This window comes from Orussus abietinus, unplaced genomic scaffold, assembly GCF_000612105.2.
Source record: "Orussus abietinus isolate OABI.00-Male unplaced genomic scaffold, Oabi_2.0 scaffold351, whole genome shotgun sequence".
Classification (NCBI taxonomy): domain Eukaryota; kingdom Metazoa; phylum Arthropoda; class Insecta; order Hymenoptera; family Orussidae; genus Orussus; species Orussus abietinus.
This window is the reverse complement of record NW_019394568.1, coordinates 67,396-91,347: the sequence shown is the minus strand read 5'-3', so window position 1 is coordinate 91,347 and position 23,952 is coordinate 67,396. Positions and strand designations below refer to the sequence as shown.

The following is a 23,952-nucleotide window of genomic DNA, read 5'->3' as shown; positions in this document are numbered from 1 at the left end:
CTAACGTACGAAATCAGAGGGCAGCGCACGGTGCGATCGCGCGACCCTGCCCGTGAGCAATCTCCCAACTCATCTCTGATTACTCTCTGCTCCCCTCTTCGTTCTTCTCATTAGCTCACTATCTCGATTTCACGTAACCAATGGCGTACATACATTGATTCCTAGAGTCGCTGTCCAATCACAGTTCAGGAATTCTCGCACGTCGTTACTTCCTGTATAATCCCCTTTCCTGATTGGCTGACGTCGGTAAAGACAGATACTATACGCTGATGCCAAGTATTCGAATGAAAAGACGCGGATCGTCATGTGCTCTCCGTTACGTAATTATCCCTACGAAAGTTCCAGGATCATCGAAAGAAGCACGTGTTGAATTTAAGGTATCAACCAGCATATTTCGGTTAGCTGTTTAGAGCTCTTTGAGTATTTGCCTCTGAGCGGCCGCCGAATATGGCGTTAGCTGCTATCCGGCAGCTGTCAATTGATTCGACCTTCAGTCATTTAAGCCATTTGAGATCCACCTCCCGGCGGTGCGGACCGTCACTAGCAGCGCTTGCACGTGAGTTTGCCGCGGTCGCCGAGAAGATGGGCTTGCCACGAGTTTTCTTCGACATGACTGCGGACAACAAGCCGCTGGGTCGCATCGTTATGGAGGTAACCCGTTATTTTTATGGCGACGTTCCAATCTCGTGGTTTTGGGAAGATAAACAGCAATGGTCCACTTGCGCAGTCGTGCATGTGGTTAAAGACATTTTGATCCAATTTTTTTTTCCTAGAAATGTTCTTTTTTTGTGATAATTCCTGATGGGTCGATTAATGTTCTTATCAAGAATAGTAGGAACACGAGCCGCAGTTTATACAGGACGAAAGTAGGCATTATTAAGTTATACGTTGATACTTTACACAGGTTGCCATCACGTGCATAGATCGAGCTAACAATGCTCTATGTGTTGCTGTCAGGTTGTTGGATAGTGTTTCGCAAGTATGCATGATGATCGTGGCTATTGGAGCATGAGTCATTCAATTTTTTTCAAGTGCGAGTAGACGTTTGTAGTAATTATGTGGATTTTCAAGGATGTAACTAACTGCACGTTTGTCATAAATCTGAGATCGAGGTCACTGGTGATCGACCAACAAATTTGCAGTAAAATGACGACTAGTCTAAGTTGGTCCATTAAGTAATTGAAACGTTGCGTAAAGTTGTCCCTCTTTTGATCGAGATAAATGCTGCTCTATGATCCACAATCGTACCAATAGCTGTACTTATTTCATTCTTGGATGAGAGGTATTCTTTATCTTGGTATATCTCAATGAAGTTCGAGTATTTCATAATTTGGTATTCCTATTTTGCAGTTGAGGAGCGATGTCGTTCCATTAACTGCGGAGAACTTTCGGGCTTTGTGCACTGGCGAAAGAGGCTTCGGCTACAAAGGGTCTGGTTTTCATCGGGTGATACCGAATTTCATGTGCCAAGGTGGAGACTTCACGAAGCACAATGGTACAGGGGGTAAATCCATCTATGGACTCCAATTTAAAGACGAAAACTTCAGTTTGAAGCACACAGAGCCTGGTATTTTATCAATGGCTAATTGTGGACCTAATACGAATGGCAGTCAGTTTTTCATCACTACTGCCAAAACTAGGTGGCTAGATGAAAAACATGTCGTCTTCGGCAAAGTAGTCGAAGGAATGGATATCGTTAGAAAGGTGAATGGCCTAATTTCTGAAAATTATTGTTTGTTAGTTGTAAAAGTTTACAGGAGAGCTAAGTTCATTTCCTTTTCACAGATTGAAACAATGGGCTCACAGAGCGGCAAGACTTCCAAGAAGATTATGATAGCAGATTGTGGAGAAACATAGATCGACTGAATTTATCCATGATCACTCCTTAATTAATCATTGTCTCTTTCTGCCATTAATTTTATCTAATGTACTGACTGTATGGTAGATGCACTGCTGTTCCATTTCTGGGCGTTCTTGGTGATCAAGTAATTTCACCAAAAGATTCCAACAGAGTGTCAAGTCTTGAACCATTGATTTTCTTCTATCATATCGTGCAAAGTGTAGTGGTGAATTGAAATATGCTAAATTAATGCAGCGCAATTCCCATTGTAATCGTGAAGTCAGTTATTCAGCCACAAGTTTGCGGTTTGAACAATCTTCACTGTCATATATTTTTTAAATCGTTTATCTACTTCCGAGCTGAAGGACCTATAATTGTACATTATTAGTGAGTAAAATGTCATTGGTGGCTTTCACGGTAGATGCTCATACTGTATCCTTCGTAGATCTATGGATCGATCGACTTTGAACTATCTTAGATGGGTGTATTAACTCATTTGGTTTATGTGTAGTTTCAAAACCGAAAAGTATAATTGTAACCTGGTTAGTTACAATTCCTGTGAAATAAAATTGTCTTCTGAGAGAAATCAGCATTATCATTATCTGAAAGGTGATAACTTTTGGTTTCAGTAGAAGTTGAAACGTATTTTCAACATTCAAGATTTATTTGAAATAACATTGGTAATTCTCTCATGTAGGATCACATTGTGTATGGTACAATATCGATAGTTCTTCTTTACATTTAAACAATGATGCTCCTGTGTTATAAATAGACCGATTGTGTCATAGCGGTAATGTAGTACAACAGTTTGGTGAACCTGTCCCTTATTTCTTTTTACACACATTCGAATTACTAATTATATTTTGGAATGTACATTTAAATCTCGCAATTCGACAAGTGCATCGCACCTAGTATCTCCCGAACTGTTGATTAAGAGAACGTACAAACTTCGTATCTGCCTTCAGCAGTAAATTATCATTAAGTATAAGATGAAAAATAATTTCAAAACAGCGTAAACCCTTTTTACGATAAAGGATACGTATTGCAAAAAATACTAGATAATCTTTTGTCGTAAGATTTGTTTCGTTTAAAGAATTAATCGTTCTATTATCCTCTATTATCTGAAATGTGTACAATCTAATTTTCACCATTCTACGGGAGGGATTGTATCGGAAGAAAAATAATCCCATGTCTCTAAAAAAACAAATAACGTTCAGTAGACTAAAAGCATTTGCAACTAAAACGTGGAATCTAACCAGTTAAATTAGAAATCTTTTTTTTTTTGGCCAGAGTTACGACTGAACGAGATCTTTTGCCGACGTGTGAGAAATATGATGTAATATAGATTTCTTTTTAAACGTATATTGCTTTCAGATATCAATACGATTTCTTCACGAGGTAATACAGGGGTATATTAGCTTAGCTGCACACCGAATTGTTAGAATTAAAAAGTTGTGACATACAGGCTCAAAAAGAGTCCGCGGAAGTGCGTCCAATGCTTTATCGAGACCTTCCTTAATCGAAGACAGCCAATTTACTTCGACCGTGATTACGGCCGCGCGGCCTGATTGCGTTTCATATTTAATTCTAATCGGCGATTATTTAATTTATTTAAGAGCGCAGGGAGAGAATGCCCGTCAATCCGCACTATTGTTGGAACTCGTTAAACTGCATGGACACACGACCTTCTCCTCGCGATTACTGACACACATACACTTGTACGCAATTATGGTAATCCTAATGCAATGACGTATGTGCAAGGGACATTCAAAGAACATACAGTGTCAAATCTATTTACATTCTCTTACGATCCAAAGATCGTGTATCACGCTTCTCTTGCGGTGAACTGACTTTACCTACATTTCATAAATTAAATCGATCACTGACATATCGAAATTGTTGGAGGACACGATCCTTAGAAAATTAGGCGGTTTCGTTGGAAATATAATCCCCATAAAATTATACCCGGCGAGGAGATTCTAATGAATTCAATTGGATTACTTTCTTCGGCAAACAGAAATCAGGAAACAAATCGCGAACGTTAATTTCACGAAATTCAATATGAATTTTTTTCTTGGGAAATCTGGCTGACGCAACGGAACGTTTATCAATGGGTGCATTCAGAGGAGACAACTGTTGAGGGATCGGTTAGCGCTCATCTGCTGAATGGGTACGTTTACTCAACATGTTTACTGATCAGACCATTCTGATTGCCGCTTTAGCAGAAAATCCCAACATGTTACCAACTCATCGGTAACCGCTTTTCCCTCTGAATGCACCCAAAGGGTGCAAAAATGGCGATCAGAATGGTCTGATCAGTAAACATGTTGAGTAAACGTACCCATTCAGCAGATGAGCGCCAACCGATCACTCAACAGTTGTCTCCTCTGAATGCACCCATTGTTAAATATAGTTACGAAGCGATCAACGTGTTCCCCGTCTCCTGGTTACGGCGGATAATTGGTCGATAATTTATAGTTCCTCGGATTGGCCAAACTCTTCTGGGCATTATTCACTTGTTCCGAGTTAAAGAATTGCAAACCAGCACTTCCGGGAGTCAGTGAAAAATTAGCTTTAATTCCTGTAGATAGAGCGAGTCCACGGTTTCCTGTATATAAGGCATACGAATCATACCTCTTCCCTCTCTCTTTAAGGCTACATCTGACAGTCAGGATTGAAGTTTTATGACAGAGCTAAATACATCGCTCCCCTTCGCGACGTCGAGCGTTTTTTTGCTTTTTCGAGAAAGACGAAATGTTTACACCTCGTCCCCATATTTTGACAATTTAGTAATAATGTATTCACAACGTGGTCCTTATTTTCGTCCTACGAGGCTAAACGGTACCCCTTACCGGCAAGACTTTCGGGAAGTTACGATGCAGACTTTGGTCTTCTAGGTATTTCTTGCATGTACTACTGTCAGGTTCTAAAAGATTGTCGCTTCACTTTTCTCTTTCTAATGAGTCTTCCCGTTTTCCCTTGCAAGTTAGAAGGCGACGCGTGAACGGTTGGCGAAATCAGGGGTTTAGAAATGAAACCTTTTTAAGGCTAGTTGAAAATGAATCCAAGGATCCCTCTTCGAGTACTGTCCTGTAAAAGTGAGGAAAGTCTTTCGTTAAATCGAGGGCTTAATAACATATCCTTTCAGGGTAATTAAAGAGATTGTTGTAAGGTTTGCCAGCAGGACCGATGTCCGAGTCCAAGAAACACCGCGTAGATGGGTTTGTACTTACATATTTGTATGCAATATTTGGGTAACATAATTTCTTATCTCTTAAATCCCATTAAATACGTATTTAGCCCTTTGCGATTCGATCGGGGTTACAGGGTACGTCCCATCAGGTGCAGTTTCGTCCGATACGAGAACAGCATTGGCAATTTACGTTAAATCGAACCGCAAAGGGTTAACGAGTACATGTCAAATATCGGCGAACATGATGTCGACACATGAAACGTTGCATTTAGGTAATATATACATAATGTTAAATAATGCTCTGCATGGAAACATGACCGTAACGTAACGCGCAATCAAAGGCGCAATGATAATGAAGCGATCCGGGGGCTCCGCTATGTAACGAATATCGCGAGGTTCACATAATGACGTGACACCGATATATATATATATCCCTTTCCTTACACGTTCAGCTTTATGTAAAATTATCGGTGTACGCAGGTTACACCGGACTACCTCCTCGCTAAGGAGCGAATCATAACATCTATACAGTCGTGTATATAATTATATGTAACTTAATTTATATTAATATACAGTCGTCGTCGATAAAAGCCACCTTTGACCTGCAAAGGCGTTATCGTATCCGCGCTCATCATCCCACGCGACTTTTGCCCACTTAGAATCCTCCACGAGTATTATTATATTTAATATACTTTATCCCGCAAGACACCCCGTTGAGAATACCTGGTCATAGAAACAAGTCAAAGGAACCTGCCAATGAGTTCCGACATAACGCGCAGCTCGTCTTTCTCCCCGGACTGTGTACGAGAGCTGAAAATATACATACACATATTTGTAAGTATATATACTGAGGGTTTTTAAGGGACATATTCCTGGTCTCCCAAGATATGCGCAACGTTGCATCCTACGGGACTCTTCGGGACATCCTAACGCTTGCTTTTCGAGGCGACCAGCTTATTTGACGAAGAGGTCCTTCAGGGAGGAGCAGAGGGACGAGGTGTCGCAGGACTCGGTCTGCTCTTCCTCCTTGTTGCCTCCGGAGAACCAACTGGCGACCTTGCTGGGACTGGACCTCGGCTTGGGACCAGCTGACCCTGGCTTGCCCGAAGAGGTACCAGCTCCATTGTCGACTTCGGCTCCTCTCTGCGAGGTGAGGAACCCCTCGATGACGCTGCCAATGACCTGTGCGTCGACCTTGGTCCCACTGGTGTCATCCCAGACCACCTTTTGACGAGCACAGTCCTTGGTCGGCGAGGTCTTGGCCTCGACCGTCATCTTGGACTTCTCGTCCTTGAAGGAGAGCGAGGCCGGGGCGACGTCTTCGCTCCTCTGCTTCTTGGCCATAGGCTGGTGGCGCTTTATGAACCAATTCGAGGGCGTGGGCTTGGAGCTGCTTCCGGCTTGCTGGTCGGCTTCGGTCCCGTGCAAAATGGACACGTCGAAGCTGTTCGATCGGAAGCTCTTCAGTCGATTTCGTCGCTGCTCCAGCGACTTCACGGATCCCGACTTCAGCTGCTCCTTCGAGGGCGCCTCCTCTCCGCATCTGTGGAGCCCACGTCATCGCGTTATGTCTGGACGTCTAGATATCTAACAAGGAAGGTACCTGAGGTGTCCCCCTCCGATTTTGTTCATTTTTAAATATGTTATAGAGGACTAAAGTATAAGGGACCCGTGTTTTTTTTTTATCGGTGGATAAACACTTTTAGGGGGTGAAATCAGGCTTCAAGGTTGGCCGTGCAAGGGGGTGAGTTGGCTGTTTCATATAGAACGATTTTCATGAAACAACCGTCAAAATGTAGGGAATGAAGAATTATGAAACATGCATTTGGAATTTTTCGAAAAATTTCATTTTTAAGGGGTGAGCCACCCCTTTGAATACTTCGTTTACCCCTTACGCGAGCAGTAATGGCTCTATCCAAATGAAACATGGTTAATTTATAAACCAGAACAGTACAAAAAAAGTCTCATTTGGATAGAATAATTACTGCTTGCGTAAGGGGTAAAAGAAGTATTCAAAGGGGTGGCTCACCCCTTAAAAATGAATTTTTTCGAAGAATTCCAAATGCATGCTTCATAATTCTTCATTCCCTACATTTTGACGGTTATTTCATGCAAAATAAGTCGAGTGCTTCTATATGAAACAGCCAACTCACCCCCTTGCACGGCCAACTTTGAAGCCTGATTTTACTCCCTAAAGGTGTTTATCCACTGATAAAAAAAAAAAACACGAGTCACTTAGATTTTAGTCCTCTATAACATATTTAAAAATGAAGAAAATCGGAGGGGGACACCTCAGGTACCTTCCTTGTAAGAACCGACTGTAGCCTATTCGGAAAGGTCTCGGTCGATGGGACGCACCTGTTGATCTCCGTCGCCGAAGAGGCCAGCGAGCTCAGGATGGAGATCAGGTCGGTGTTCGAGCAGACGATGCCTGCGGTCTGAGAGGTCGTAGGTCGAGGGATGCTGGGAGGCTTCGCAGGCATCTCGGAGGCTCGTCTTCGCATTGCGGTAGGCGGCAACGGGGTCGACGTCAAAGCGAAATCCGAAAACCTACGATGTTGGTACTGGGTGTATCTCTGGGCTCCGGAATTACCCTCCAGGGGTTGCACCTCGCAGACCCGCTCGTGCGATGGGGTCTTCCACATCTTCATGCGCACCTGACGGAAGGGTAAATTATTTTAATTTTAAAAAATGGAGCATTTAAACCATTCCGTCCAAAGGATGACGATATCTCTTATTAAGTCGTCAGGAATCGGCAGAAGGGAGTACCGATCCATCCCACTTCTGGCTGGGCATAAAAGCAGGAACAAAGCGTACTCGAAAAGGTGTGTACTCGTAGGTGTCTCAGGTGAGCCGACAGGCTCGAATCTACGTGGCTCCCGTTATTTTTAGAGAACTATTGATTTGTCGCGTTATTTTTAACCACTTGTTCCTCCACGTTCCTGCTCTGGCTCTGCCTGCATAAATTTATCGATTTTAATATCAGCGATATTGAAAACATCGCTCTTTAGGACGGATCGGCCGACCCTGTGAAACTCTACCGCCTCGAAGAGCAAGCCAGCCGGGAGGATTCGGTTCTGCGTGTGTTTCAATGGGGCTTAAGATGAAGTGAAACACCCTTCAAATCAGTAGATTCGAATACAACACTTTTTTTTAAGGATATTAGACCAAACTGTTCGAAACTTTGACACGTCATTCCTGATCATCTAAGAATTATCCTGACACATTCAAAATTTGTATTTTTGTAAAAAATTTTTTAACTCAGCTCAGACTAGAAACAAAATGGCGTCGAGCTCTCATATTTCTTTTCAATATACAATTATTCAAGGCTCTGATATGAGAGTTGAAAGGGTCAGAACAATTTTACGACAATTTAGAACACTCTGGTAATCAATGAACTCGCATTTGAACGGGATAAAGGCAAAAAAAGTGTTGTATGCGCTTCTTTGCTAAAACGATGGGAATACGAGGTCTCGGAGTGAAAATTTAATTGACCTGGAACTCACAGATGGCGCAGGGGGTCCCTCTGCAGTCAATTAGGGCCCCAGAAAGCACGAATATAGAGGATTTCTGCAGTTTTACTTTGATTTCTTTATAATTATTGTAGGAAAACGACAGGTGGAGTACGCCATTTGGTACAACACCCAATATAATTCGATATAGCTGTCAATATAAAAACGGACGTCGGCAACGTAGGCATTTAGAAAAATCTTCTTTATCTATATTGATCAAGTTCCTCGACGTTTCTCACTTCACCTTAATCGACAAACGTAGAAACCTAGAGACTCGTTTCCTGCGCATCCGGACGTGCTCCGCTTGCAGCCGAGGGCGCACCGTTTCCCGTGGGATTGGGACCCTCCTGATACTTTCCGCCTCGCGGGGCACCCTGGCCATTTTACCTTTCTCATTTTAATATCCGCTATGTCGTCCATAATGTCTAGCTGAAGATTGTGAGTGCTCCCGGCATTGGTTGGCGGTACACAGGGGGTGGAATCCCGCCGACCTTGGAGGATCCTGGAGAAGCCTCCAAGAGGGAAAGCAGCGATCGACTCGCGTCGGGCTTGACCAAAAAGTGTTGGAGGTACCTTGAAGATAAAATCATTTTATCAGTTACAAGTACTACCCGACACATTTAGCAATAATACGAATAATGGTAACATCGAGGAGGCACTTGGCTGCCCAGAATGTTTTCGGAGTCTGCTAATTAAGATTTAATATCTTTTATTTCAAACAAGATGTGCCTCGTTTTTCCTTCCTCTCGTGTGCCACTGTAAAGCGCAGACTTTGTTCTGTAGTTTAATAAGAAGAATTGTAAAGTTAGACGGTGATGAGAACCTTAGAGATCAAGAGCGCTCTGGGCGATTTACGGCCGATGACGCGATGACAATTTGAAAAATAAAAATGATTACTTAAGTTACAAGTATCGTTATAGAAATATGCAGCGAAGTCTGTGATTTAAAATGGTCTGCAAGAGCGGAAGGAGAGGAGAAACAATTTGATTTGAATTCCATTCTTAAGGGGATGTGAAAGTGGCATCCGAAAGCTCAATCGTTCATAAAACTTTTCTACGAACTGGGTCTCTCAAATCGTTTCATACTTTGAAACGTGAATATGGAGACCTTAAGGTAGGTCCTGAAACTCGCGAAATTTCATTTTTTATAAACTATTTTTAAAATACCTATAAACAAATGAGAAAAAAATTGAAATTTCATGAGTTTCAGGACCTTCATTATAGTTAAATATTATAGTTAAAGGTTATCGGCAGTCTTTGCTACCTTGGAGATGGTCACCACCGAGTGTCTTCGACCTCCTGGTTGCGGGGCTGGTGCTTGAGACAAAGTTGCAAGAAAAGCGGCTTCCATGGGCGACGGTCCAGAGCCCTCGCCGCCCCTTTCGCTGAGACGTCGAACCTGTCGAAGTCAAAAGTCGGGGATCAATTATTCGACGATGGGTGCACGTCATCGATCACCCCCAACCTACCCCCGGGCGATTCGCTACAAGTTGTAATCGAGGGGTTACTCGAGGGAAATAACTAGCGTACATGTACTCGGGCCATGGAGTAATCCTCTAAATAGTACGATGCAGAGGAGTACACAGGAGGCGGCAAACAAGTCCTACAAGGAAACGGTACGTCTATTCTAAAAGGTACAATCAGTCAGACCTTGTCCTTGTATACTCGTGCCGGGTTCACTACACATTTTCTATCACGTCCTGTTTGCGATAGGGTGACAAGGAGGGTGCATGTCGTCGATCCAGGACGGGTACACTACTCGTACGGAACAATTCGGTCTGGTTGACGTTCTCCTAAATTCTGGCAAGTAGTACGATATACATGGGTTAATTACAGGACACGTCGATCAGCTAAGTCCTTGCAAGCCACGAGACATTCACTCTAGCGGTGCCAATCACTTATTAAGGTGAAGTGAAACCCCCTTCAAATCTGTTGATTCGAATACAACACATTTTTTTAAGGATATTAGACCAAACTGTTCGAAACTTTGACACGTCATTCCTGGTCATCTATAAATTGTCCTGACACGTTCAAAATATGGATTTTTGGAAAAAATTTTTTAATTCAGCCCAGACCAGAAACAAAATGGCGTCGAGATCTCATATTTCGATCAATATACAATTATCGAAGACTCTGATATGAGAAACTAAAGGGTCAGGACAATTTTACGACAATTTGGAACACTCTGGTAATCGATAAACTCGCATTTGAACGGGATAAAGGCAAAAAAGATGTCGTATGCGCTTCTATGCTAAAACGATGGGAATACGAGGTCTCGGAGAGAAAATTTAATTAACTTGGAAATCATGGATGGCGCAGGGGGTTCCTCTGCAGTCAGTTAGGGCCCTAGAAAGCATGAATCCAGAGGATTTCTGGAGTTTCATTTCGATTTCTTCATAATTATTGTACGCAAACGACAGGTGGAGTATGCCATTCGGTGCAATACCTAATATAATTCGACACAGCTGTCAGTATAAAAACCAACGTCAGCAACGTAGGCATTTAGAAAAATCTTCTTTATCGACGTTGATCAAGTTCCTCGACGTGTTTCACTTCACCTTAACGTTGTCAGGACACAGGTGATTACGGATAACGCTGTCAGGATCTTGGTGATGAGCATAATCGGTCCTGGTTCTCCAGTCTTGGGTTTGGACTTGCAAAAAGTACAAGACCAAGACTGCAAGACTATGGCCGAGTTTGTTCATCACTTCTGGAACTACTATCTCTGGCAATACCACTTCGCCGTTAGCGATAAAAGAACATTTGTCCTACGCGTCATCGAGCCAGCTTCGATTTCGCCGACGTCTACGTCAATTATTATCCGGAAAAATTCCTCCGACCCCGAGCAAAAATTGGCTTGGATTGTCGCAATTACTGGCGATAAAACACCCCTCAAAAGTGCAACCAAGTGAGCACGTTGGGTGCAACGGAAAGATTGATCACGGAGAGCCCACTCCTGCGGTGCGTGTCTCAGACGTGCCATTATCTTGATGAATTACAGTGCAACGCGATTGCAAGAGACGATGACTGATGGCCATTGCAGAGCCACACATCATACTTGTTAAAAGACATAATTCAATATGGAGGCAAATCGGCGCGCCCCTTCGGGGACGTCCTTCGATGTTCGTTACTCGAGTTCTCGTTCAATTATCGCCGACGAATACATATTTTTTCTATTTTACTTCGGTTCCATCCACGTACAGTGTCGTTGTGCAAACATGTAGTATCCGGATTTCTTTTTTTTTTCTTTCTTTTAACGAATGTGTAATGCAGCGTTTTAATCCCGGGTGGAGGTACTTTCAACTAGGTCGTACGAAGTGATAAAGTGCATAATACCTTCGTAGTCCTCGCCGCGCCCAGCGTGTATGAATGGCACACATACATTGTATCTATACACGATGGCTAACTCGAGGATGGACTTTCAGACTTTACGAGCATACTGTGCTCCTTTATCCGAGATACAATTATTTCCCGCAGCCCCGCGTGGTCGGCTCGTATTTCCGGCTTAGGGCCAAGTTAGGGGATTAACATCTCCCGGAAACCGATTATTAATAATTAAATCCTACTCCTGGACTCGACGAAGTTGAAATTTTATCAACGTCCATATAACCCGTTTATAGGATATTTTTATTAGTAGTTTATATATATATCTCCCGCTTTTAATCCTACCGATTGGATTACAAAAGCTTCGAGAAAGGGGGAAAATTCTGACGTGACCCTGGATATACAAAGGGGCTATAAAAAATAACAAGATTTCCTTCCGCAACCCCAATCTTCCTTAAAAATCGGATCGACGACCCCCCTCCCGCTCTCGTGAAACTTCAAGGACCCCTTCATTTTTTAAGGTACTCATCTACAAAAGAGTGTAACAAGCTTTAGCAACCAGCAGGCTGGATCTGAAAGAAGCGCTGGACTAGCTCCTAGAAGCCACTAAGCAATTCCACTATCACGCATTACTACGCCGTTTATTTATTTATTAATTTTTCTTTTCTCTCGCATTTTTCTATAAACCCATCATGCAACCGGCAAATTTCTTCGGCGAATATTTCGGAATCCATTGACCGTTGGAATTTTATTTACTTTTTATATCAAAGCTTTCTCATTCAAATTTAATTCTCTACGTTCGAATTTCCTTAACAGGCTCTCGATAGAATTGAATTAATTCCCCTGAGGCAACGATAAGTATCTAGCAATTTTGAGGCATCCTGTATGTACGAGGATCCACATCCTCGGTGTATCCTGTCCATGGTCTCTCTCACGAGAGCCTGGACATCCTTGCTCGACGAGCACTTGCGAAATGCTTCTGGTGCTTTACCTGAGATGCAGTTATTCCGGAAGTGCATTGCGGCGTGGGCAGGGAGTGCTTCCGGGTTTCTCGCCAGGGGGAGAGCAAGTAGGGGTTCAATGTCGGGGAATCTGGGTCCACGCATCTCGGGGGAGATTCGTTCCTCTGACTTTCGGCCTCCTCCTCGGCGAGGGTGCTCTCTTCGACGACGATCAAAGGTTCGCCCCCGCCATTCCCGGTGCTCCGGCTCGACGTGAAAGGCTGCCGGCTCATGGTAACGATTTGTTTGCTGAAAAGAAATGGCAAAAGATATTCCAATTAATTCATTTAATAATTAGTAGATCGACGGTCGTTATGGGAGGTGTCTTGGATATTTCTCAACAATTCCATGAGGGGTGTTACGTCCCACGTAACCCACCCGATAAATTGTCTCTAGCTTTAAGTACTAATGAGTTTTATTGTCACTCGTTGGAGCTGAATCACGAGCGCCTCGCGTATTTAGGCTAAGACCTTATAAACTGTAAAGGGAAATTGGAAGACGCCGTACTGATATCAATTTAGACAGCATGACAAACCAATCGATTATCAAACTAAAGATATCGATGTTTAGACGTTTTGAAATCTCACTCCATCGATTAGGTCATTGAAAGGAAAGACGAACCCCTTTAAAAGTGCTCATGTCTCAAGAGCGCGAATTCAGTTCAGTTTCAGTTCCAGTTCAGTTCAGGCGAGTCCTTGCAAATACGTCCGCAGCCAAGTGTCGATTTAAAGAGATCAGTCTCTTCTATTGGCGGATTATATAGAATGCAGGTACGCCTACATCTTATTTCCCTAACTAAGCTTGTATAATACTTGTAATTTAATTAACTTTACACGATTTTTTCCTTAATAACACTAATATCTTTCTTCTAAACCATTATCTATTATATCGTTATTGTTTTATTCTATCCGTAATATTATCCGTATTAAGGAATTCAAACCGCTTATTATTTTCTTTTTCCATATTAGTGGTCCAATTTCTCATAATTCGTTTGGCCCATATCGAATTGGCCTACACAGAATCCGAATCGTCAGTCGGTCATATAGTTCGACTGACAGCTTCTCTACTTGCCAATCCTAACCCAGAACCCCAAGTAAAATTAGTCCAAATAGATTAGACGAGCTGGTCCCAGGACCATCTGACGGTATCCCGAATCTTAACTTCCCTTTCTTTTCCATATCCCTGTAATCTCTTCAATCTTTTCCGCCTTTTTACCATCAAGAAAGGCGGAACGTAACAGGGGGCCAAAGGCGAATCCGAATATTAATATTTATGCTTCTATGGCTGGACGAGTTCTAATTTTGCAGAGGCGGTCGATGAGATATCAGAGAGTGTTTATGGACCTCGAAGGAGGGAAAAAAAAAATGTGCTGAACCGAGATGTGGCCTTGGCTGGAAGACCTCTGATACGTGATTCGATTTGCCGGAGGAATTAAGGGTGAAGAGGATTAAGGTCGAGACGAAGAATGGAGGAGCAGGAAAACGAAGTTGAAGCTCACCGGCAAGATGAAGCAGACCGCTCGAAAATTCTATTATACTCTGATCTTGAAGGGGATGTTATCGGATTATTCGATCGAGTCTGGAAGCGAATCATTTTCATCGTTTTACTTCCTTGGAATAGTCTTTGTAGGGCCCTGTACTCCAGATAGGAGAGAAAGCATTTAAATGCATACGAAACGGGAAGTAGATAAACTGTGGATATTTCGGAATACAATTAAGATTTCTTACGGGCAATAATTAAAGCAAAAGGTGGGTAACATTTAAAAAACAATGAAGGAAGTTGCGACCTCGCGGCGAGAAAATCGGTCAGTTGAAAAACGAGGACGAAATTGATCATTTTTATCCACCCACCTGATGAGTTAATGAACTTTCAACGGTAGAAGGAATTCGAGGAGTACTTAGTACGATACTTGAAAGTTTATTATGAAGTATTTCCGCGCTTTTTATCAAAATGTTTGTAACATTTAAAGAACAACGGAGGAAGTTGCGACCTCGCGGCGAGAAAATCGGTCAGTTGAAAAACGAGGGCGAAATTTATCATTTTTATCCACCCACCTGATGAGTTAATGAACATTCAACGGTAGAGGGAATTCGAGGAGTACTTAGTACGATACTTGAAAGTTTATTAGGAAGTATTTCCGCGCTTTTTATCAGAATGGTCCCTTGTTACCAAGCTCGTAAAGAGAAAGCGAGGTAAAAATGTGTATGCACTTCCGAGGCCAGTGCCTTTGACGAGAAACTGCGATGCTTCCGATACAGTTTCCTCTGTACATATATTCTCTGTGTGTACCTCCGAGAGAACGGAAATTTCAGGAAACTGTATTTATGATAACACCATCCACGTCGCTATGCAAATTAAAACCGTATTAACAACGAGATGAAAGAAAATAACTGCAACTAAGGAACCCTTCAGTTTGCGATACAGCATCAAGTACCTCTTGGTGTACCTATCAAATATCATTGCAAAAACGTTTATCAAGCCATGTATCGTAATTAGCGTAGAATTGGCGAATAATAACACGTGCCGAGGAGCAAATTTTGCGGCTTTGGGGAATTCAGCGATACAGAATTTACGAGCACGCAAGCCAGAAGCGTGTGCACCAGAGAATGTACAGAGACGTGAAGGGCATTTTATTTATGCCAACAGAATCCACGTTCCCACGTGCACCTCATCGATTTTCCGAAATTGAACGGAAACTGCGTCACGTCTATTCCAATGAAAAATTCCTATCGGGTTCTCTTTGGACGAGGGCGGGAGAAATTATTCCGCCATCGAAGAGGGACGAAAATAACGAAACGGATAAGGCTGGAGAGCGCAGATGAAGAAAAAAGAAAATCCGCAAATAAAACGCCGGAAGAGGGTCGGAATTGTGGATAATTACCGTAGCAGTAATAATTTAAGTCCACATCTGCAAAGGTGGCTGCGGTAATTGCCGCTTTTTATCTCGCGGTAGATAGAGATAGAGAAAGAGAGCGTACGTGGAGCTGCTGAGGAAAAAAAAAAAAAACGTTAAAGTACACATGGGATCTCTTGATTTTCCCTGTATTTCATGCGCGAATCAATAAGGCTGCTTTTGCAATGATTTCACGGTGTAGTTAGAGATCTTTTATATTTTTTTCATATTTTTTTGTCGGTATAAAACGCATGGGTGAGCGAAAGGACGAACTGCCGAGGGTCGAAACAATGGCGGTACCTTTTCCAGCTGGAATCGAATTTCCAGTACATCGTTATTGGGACATATTTCCCGCTCGCTGCAGTTCGGCGATCGGCCTCTCTTTACCTTCCTGGGGCAATTAGACGGGAACAATTAGAGGAATTATTCCGTGGCACGCGCGCCGCATAAAACGGATTAATAAGCCTTTTCACTCGGCGGTGAGCGAGTTAGGAGGGTGTCACTTACATGTACACCGCTGGCAATTCGCTGTTTTATCAAGGTTTTGCGGCCCAAGCACCATTAACTCTATTATAAGGTGCATCCGCGTTGATATAACCGAGAAGGTAAACTCGTGTACCGCGGAAAAGCGGAGAAAAAAATTAAAACGGAGTCGGGAATTCTTTCCATGCCCGCGAAAGTTGTCGATAAAATAATTACGGGGACGTCGGGGATTTAAATGGAATTTTAATTTCCAACAAGTCGAACCCTCGAAGGAAATCAGCCGCCATTGTCAGGCTCGAATCAGGATTCCTGTGGATAAGAATTCCCTCGAGACGATTTGGGCCGTAAAATCTTAAAAATTAATGATCATTTATGATTATATCAAGACGATTTTTAGTCATTCATTCCGAAACAGGAAAATTGCAATATACCTCCGCAATGGTAGAAAGCACTGAGAAATAATTTTTTTTTCTTATTTCTCGTCTCGGTAGAAAGTAGATACCCCCTGGAAGAGGACAGAATTGGTATTTATTACAGCCGAAAGCCGTTCATTTTGATTAACCTTTAAACCCTACCCATACATGAAATTACGCATACCATGTTCTATACTTAGAGTGGAGCAACCCTAAAGAGGGTTTAGAGACTAAGAAAATTCCCCTAGGTTAAATAATTTCTATTCTTCTAACAGGAGGTGTAACGCTTCCGAAACACTAGACAACTTTCTTGGAGATGCGGGGATAAATATAATTATAATTTAATTAGAAATGCAAGGTGCATCGAAAGTGCGCACCGAGATGAAATGTGAATTTCGACGTGCCGGGTTTTCTCGGTACCTCCTCTTTGTAGTCCCTGTGATATGCTTAATCAACATGGACTAACAATTTGGGGAATTGGAGGCGGAAGCTCGTGCTTGTAGGGATTAACGAAAAGAGCATTCCCTTTCGTTCTGGGCGTCAAACGCTGAGTTTAATCACGCTCGCCGAGACGTAGTAATGTAATTGTACCTCGAACTAATTGCTACGTCGAGTGGCTGCACCCGGTTTTATGATGGCATCGTTCACGAGGAAACGAGCTACGGTGTTCCGGCTACCTGGGGAAAGTACATATTGTAACGTGATACAGGTCTCATAAATATGTGTCGCGTCCTCTCGGTACGGTTCCTTGTAAGCCCTGTGTAACTTAAGAGGATATGAAAGGCGCTAAGGAATTTAATCGACGTCGATGAAATTTATTTGTTGTTGAGAATTATACAAACCGAAGTGTTTCATATGTCATTTCGGTAAAGTAATGATAAAAAGATCGAGGCACACCTGTCGAAATCCCATGAATTCGTGACCGCTTATATTTTGACGAACCACGTCGTCATCTGTAATGTTTAGATATAACTAAATTTTTGCTCTAAATACACATGTTAGCGACAGGACAAACCAGCATTCTCTTGCAATCGTTGGTGAAAGTATTTACCACATTTTCCAATCTGACTCTGAAATATTCCATTTCTACGGTATTCTAAATTGTTCGAGCTAGGTCTTGAAATTCTTCATTTTCAATTATAATCCTCCAAGAAGCGTAAAACATCGAAAACCGCGTAGGGACCACGCTATGTTGGTTCTAGTACATGACAAGTATAATAAATTAATTTATTTAGTATTAACACTGCAGTCTTGGCGTGGCTAATTATTTAGGAATAAATTTTCCTCGAGTTCAAATGATAGAAATGGTTGTTAAATTTGATCGTCGAAGTATGGATTGTAAATGGAACGGATGTAATATTGGATCGTGTAAAGATGTGGAATTCATCCTTGACGAAGTCTTTCCCCATTATGACTGTCCATTTAATTTCACGGCGCTCCGTGCAATCGGAGGGATTACCAAGGATGCGCTTCACGCGAATTGCAGATTATCGAACTCTGTCGATCGATGGTACCCAATTTCGCGTGTACAATTTCCCAATTTACCAGCTGAATCTCCGTTAGCTTTCAAATATAATCGTTGTCGTCCGAGCCTCGCCTATAACGCTGCTCCTCGTAGAGTTTCGCTAACATACCGTATAAGCTTCGGGAAATATATTCAAATATATTTTTTATCTTTTAGACGTATCAGAGGGCTCCTAAAGGTCTTGCGAAATTGAAAGTCCGTTGCAACAACGACTTCGTCCTCCTCCTGACAATCGGTTTATCGCCGTCGGCGTTTTACGCTTCTCGAAATTGAAAAGGGTACTTTGCTCGTCAACGTCCGACATAAACCTCTCCTCTAGGTATCGGACATTCATGGTCAAAGGTAAGGCCCTATTTCATACTTTTATAGGCAAAAGTGTCGACGCGAAGTTCTCTCGCGAAGGCCGTTTCGCCGGATAGACGCCGTACATCTTTCTGACTGATATTAATATTTTTAGGCCCCCCCTGGGATTCGGCACTGATTTTTAAAGGTACTGTGTAAATAAAAAAAATAATTATCAAGGAAATGAAGGACCACAAAGCTTATATGTGCCCATAATTATGAAAGTGGTCTAAGTCAAAATTAAAAAAAAAATGAGTTTATCAGTTATTTCACGCCATATTATTTCAAACGAAATTAATTCAATGTAATTTCGAAACAAAAAATATATGACTTAGACCACTTTCATAATTATGGGTACATATACATTTTCGGAGGCAGGTGGTGATTCTTTTGCAAGGATCTTCGAGGATAACTTGGAGATCCTGGGTGGAGTAGGGGTGGAAAGTGAAGGAATCAAAGACGAAGTCGTCGACGAAACGGGGTGACTTCTTGTCGAGACTCTGGATGACTGAGTGTCCTGGAAAGGGGAGTATCCTGAAAAAGATATAAAGACACCGTGTCCTTGCTCCCCGTTCGCTGGTTTTCCAGCCTTGCGTCGAGTCAAGGTGGGAGAAAAGAAAGTCTCCCTCGTATTTCTGGTAGGTACTCTGCATAATTTGCAGGCTCCTAAAAGGGAAGGGGATCCTGCAGCTCCTCGAACCTAATTTCTCGCCGAAGGAAGAGAAAGGAGCCAAATGCTTTGTTCCACGTCTCCACGAATCTAAAAATGCAGGAGAGGGGAGTAACGACGAGACAAGGTATGATTAACCCATTTGCATCATAAGGAAGTATGAAAAAGAGGGTCCTTATCACTAAATTTCAGAGTGAATGATAGGGACCAGGAAAATTGAGCGTATATGTACGCTGATAATGCAAATGGGTTAATACCCATGTGTCGTTTTTCGTGCCAGTGAAAAACGAGGGAAGGCTTTTCAGTTTTTCATTTTGCCTGAAGATAAACACCATTCGCGGAGGATGTCCCCTTCCGAAGGCGTCATCGCACAATGGGACGTCCGGATAAACACAGGAAAGATTCTACCCGAGGATTCTCATTTCACTCACGTAATGGTTACTTATACACCTTGCGTTTGTTTCCTGAAACAACGCGGGAAGTCTTGAGATACATTTTAATACAGCCAGGAAGACTATGATAAAAGTGACGCGAAACCGTTGCTCCGGATGACGAACTGCATTAACTGTCATTGTTCGACATGGAACTTTTAAGCAACCTTTCCCTTTATTTCCCATCGTTACTCATCTTTTATACGTCATATCGCACAAATGTAAAGATTCTTTCACGACTTGCGCACCGTACTTTCAACGTTACAGCGTCTTTTTATTTGGAAAAATGACGGTAAAGAGGTTTTAGCTCGCGGCGCAACGTGGGCGCGCCTTTGTGGAATACCATGCAGAGAGTATCCTTGGGACGGGGCATTAGATTCAATTTGGATTCTCGTAAATTTTCATGTTTGTTCACGACGGATGACCGTGAAAACGGAGTTTATAGGAGAGACCTCCTCGCGATTGGTCGGTTGGTTTCCGTCGCATATAGGAGGCATACCCGATGCCAATAGTAAGCTTCAAGAGCGTTCCGATATTGGCTGTCAGCGTTGCAGTTGCCGAGGGCCATCACAATGGGAAATTGTGGCCCTCGACATACATTACAACCTATAAACGTAAAGGCTCCATACATGGTACGCCATGGTACAAAGCCAGTACATGCTCCTTAATCTCCCAAAGCACCCGACCAATATTTATTACTTAAGCGCTTCTGTAGGAATTAATTGCGTGTCACATCGAGCCTCGAAAATCAAAAATCAATTTAAAATCCATATCTCGCGATTTCTCTCGACGAGTCAATCTCGATGTTTAGTGATCTATTTCGCTCTTTGATAGTCCACTAAACGTGAAAGCTCCGGCAGTTTTCCACTTTCTCGGAACGGAGGGAATCCCGGAACTCCGGAGAGACGCATTCTCCGAACCGTTCCACTATTTTCTCCGATTTTGTCGGAGTAGTTTCATTGTGCAGGTGGATCGCGGAAGTTCGGAAGTCTCGGCAGCCAATCGACGTAAAAAAATTCCAAGTTTAGGGTCGACTCGGTTCCCATCAATCCGCTTCAAGTATCTTCGAGAACTCTCCGCGGCTTTCGGGAAATACAATTTTGATCGAGGGTACTTTTTACTAGGGTATCGGTCTCCTCGATTCCTATGAACATCCCGAGAGGTGAAGTCGTCGTCACATTCGACATCTTCGTACTTCGTACGAATTCAAATCGATCATGTTTTATGAAACATTAATTGAAGACTTTCTCCGTTAACCCTTTCGTTACCTTGGACGAGATATCTCGCGACCCAATACTGGCTGATTAACGCTTTTGACGAGATATCTCGCGACCCGATACTGGCCGATCAACGCNATGGGTTGGAGGAGACAGTTGCGGATGAAGAAAGGCGCGTTACGAATTGAGCTCAAAGGACGTGTCGCGACGACGACCCTACCTCCAGGGGGTCGACGCCGTTGTCGACCCTTGAAGTGTGGTCGGCGCGCCTGGACGGCGCGACAGGACGCAGAGGCTAGCTTGAACCACACGGGTCATGATAATTATTGATTTAGCTCTTGCTAATTCGGCGCGAACAAATGTCAAAATATTGGCGCTAGAAAGCTAGATTATCGTCAAAAGCGTTAATCGGCCAGTATTGGGTCGCGAGATATCTCGTCCAAGGTAACGAAAGGGTTAATAGGAACCTCCGCAACTTTCAGAAAATACAATTTCGATCGAGGGTACTTTGACTAGGGTATCGGTCTCTTCGATTCCTATGAACATCCCTAGAGGTGAAGTCGTCGTCACATTCGACATCTTCGCATTTCGTATGAATTCAAATCGATCATGTTTTACGAAACATTAATCGAAGACTTGCTCCGTTAATAGGAATCTCCGCAGCTTTCGGAAAATACAATTTCGATCGAGGGTACTTTTTACTAGGGTATCGGTCTCCTCGATTCCTACGACCATTCCGAGAGGTCAAGTCATCGTCACATTCGACATCTTCGTACTTCGTACGAATTCAAATCGATCATGTTTTACGAAACATTAATCGAAGACATATTCCGTTAATAGGAACACGTCCGTATTTGACATTTCACCGAAAGAATCGATGATCCCTTGTTTGCCGAGGGATGAAGAGATTTTAATATCGAAAGCGATGTCGGGGAAGTGATACACGTTTTCATAACATGTCTCCAGGATATCGGGCAGGATCAGTTTATACGTGAATCAGTTCGAAGCGTATCAATAGCCATGTATTATTCGTCAAGCATTGGGTTATCGGTGCATGATATTGGATATCGGTCAAGGAGTCTGCCGAAACGGATGAAGTATCGAAAATCATCGCGAGATACCGCGGAAAAGCATGAAATAGCATTCCCTTCGGCGAAACGATTCTTTCGCTCGCGCGTGCGAGTACGCGCGGAATTCCGAACTGGTCGGTCTCCTTTTATTACCTTCCACGGATTGTCGGAAGTGCGCGAAATGTCAGCACTTCTGGAATTTGATATTCGACTCGTCGGAATTCGGACGGCGATCGATTGGAAATTCGGTACAGCATTTGATATGGAACATCGGTCCGATAAAGCATACAGCTCTTGGGGTACAAACTTTCGTATCTTCGACATTTCCCAAACCGGAAGACATCGATCATAACCATCACATAAAATGGTCTCTAACATTAAACTGCCTCCTTACCCGCGATCGTTTCTTCCTCCGACACCCACTCCGACGATTTAATCGAAGCTAAAAGAAAAAGATGAAAAATTGAAAACGAAGAAATTCCCCCGCACCGATATCAACATTAGCCTCTACCCCTACTCCAACGATTTAATCGAAGCTAAAAGAAAAAGATAAAAATTGAAAACGAACAAATTCCTCCGCACCGGTACCAACATTAGCCTCTACCCTCACTCCAACGATTTAATCGAAGCTAAAAGAAAAAGATAAAAAATTGAAAACGAACAAATTCTCCCGCACCAATACCAACATTAGGCTCTACTTTCACTCCAACGATTTAATCGAAGCTAAAAGAAAAAGATAAAAAAATGAAAACGAACAAATTCTCCCGCACCGATACCAACATTAGCCTGTACCCCCACTCCAACGATTTAATCGAAGCTAAAGGAAAAAGATAAAAAATTGAAAACGAACAAATTCCCCCGCACCGATACCAACATTAGCCTCTAGCGCTGTCATCCGTTTGTTTATTCGTTCGTTCGCTACGAAACGTTTATTCTTTCCGAAGCACTTCCATGATCGTAGACGATCCAATCTAAATATTAAATTAAACAATAATTTGTTGCGATTATTTCATAATTCCGTACATTATCGCCGTTACTGAATTGATTGTCGCCCTCAATCGATACTTTTTTCGTTAAAGAACCTGTCGTTAGACTTTGGTGGACGTAGGTGTATACAGATAGTCGGTATATAAGGGTTAAAGGGCACTTCGCGGCTTGACCGCGGGTCAGCTCCCGAAACCGATGATGGGCTCTTCGTCAAAGCCATTGACCATAACCCACATCGAAGGGGTTCCCCGCGATCGTTCCGCCGCGAATCCTTATCCCCGATTACGGGCAGAATGGCCCCATCCAATTTCCGGAATGTCGGGACACCACTCGGGGTAGGAGTTGGGCAACCTGGAGGGGTTGCATCCGGCGCGGGCCTAAGGGAGGAAGTTGACCCACCGGAGGACTTCCCTCGGGACGCGTCGCGGACTCGACTCTTCCCTTAAATTGGTTATCGATCGCCCCCGGGAACACGGGTTTAAAGGGACACAGGAGTGTCCGTGCAGGTGCAGTCAACGAACTGCAAATAACTCGAGGATCGCGTGCCTGTTGCCTTTTTCCAGCGTCATCGATTCCACCATACTTTACGGCTGCTTGGTCCACGCCGACGTCCCGTGACGTCAGCGGAACACGGTGGATAACGTCGACGTCACCTGTCCAGGTCGAGACGGGCACACCTGAGCAGTGCCTAAGAATAGCCTTTTCTCCACACGTTGCTCCCGATAACGTTGTTCCGAGCGTACTCATTGTCTGCCAGGAAAGGTCACGTCAATGCACCTGGACTTTTTCCTTACTTCGCAAGAAATATACGTCAGGGGTGATCAAGGCAGAGAGAGCGATTTTGAATGTATACATTTTTATCAAGACTTGTCAAAATATCTACGGATTTTAAATTGAACTTGGTTTTGATATCGACTCCTTAGAAATGAATTTATGCCGAGGGAAGGTGAGTATATTTATGTATGGAATTTTTATAGGCAGCAAGGGGTTCGTCTTTACCCGAAAATCTGGGCTCGGTTTGACATTTTCATGTTTCTATCGATTATCATTGA

The 23,952-nt window shown here is 43.0% G+C and overlaps 2 protein-coding genes across 3 annotated transcripts in view; one reads left to right on the top strand and one right to left on the bottom strand.

Annotated features, from left to right (window-relative positions):
- The first annotated feature begins 165 nt into the window (after nt 1-165).
- On the top strand, nt 166-2,426 carry LOC105701094 (peptidyl-prolyl cis-trans isomerase). Of its 2 annotated transcripts, XM_012427538.2 has the most exons (4): nt 236-377; nt 495-651; nt 1,351-1,704; nt 1,786-2,426. In XM_012427538.2, exons 2-4 carry the CDS (start codon nt 583-585, stop codon nt 1,855-1,857), a joined length of 495 nt encoding a protein of 164 aa, XP_012282961.1. In that variant the 5' UTR covers nt 236-377; nt 495-582; the 3' UTR covers nt 1,858-2,426. The 2 variants fall into 2 exon arrangements, with proteins under 2 accessions (XP_012282960.1, XP_012282961.1); XM_012427537.1 differs by having other exon boundaries at nt 166-651.
- A 1,689-nt stretch (nt 2,427-4,115) lies between these two features.
- LOC105701095 overlaps nt 4,116-23,952 on the bottom strand; it is a 62,197-nt gene continuing 42,360 nt past the window's right edge. The window contains exons 3-7 of the mRNA XM_012427540.1: nt 12,860-13,118; nt 9,809-9,943; nt 8,933-9,118; nt 7,392-7,690; nt 4,116-6,576 (exon numbers count right to left, since the gene is read on the bottom strand). Of these exons, the coding sequence (XP_012282963.1) occupies nt 5,988-6,576; nt 7,392-7,690; nt 8,933-9,118; nt 9,809-9,943; nt 12,860-13,102 (1,452 nt within the window). The 5' untranslated portion in view covers nt 13,103-13,118 and the 3' untranslated portion in view covers nt 4,116-5,987. The remainder of the gene's footprint in view (nt 6,577-7,391; nt 7,691-8,932; nt 9,119-9,808; nt 9,944-12,859; nt 13,119-23,952) is intronic.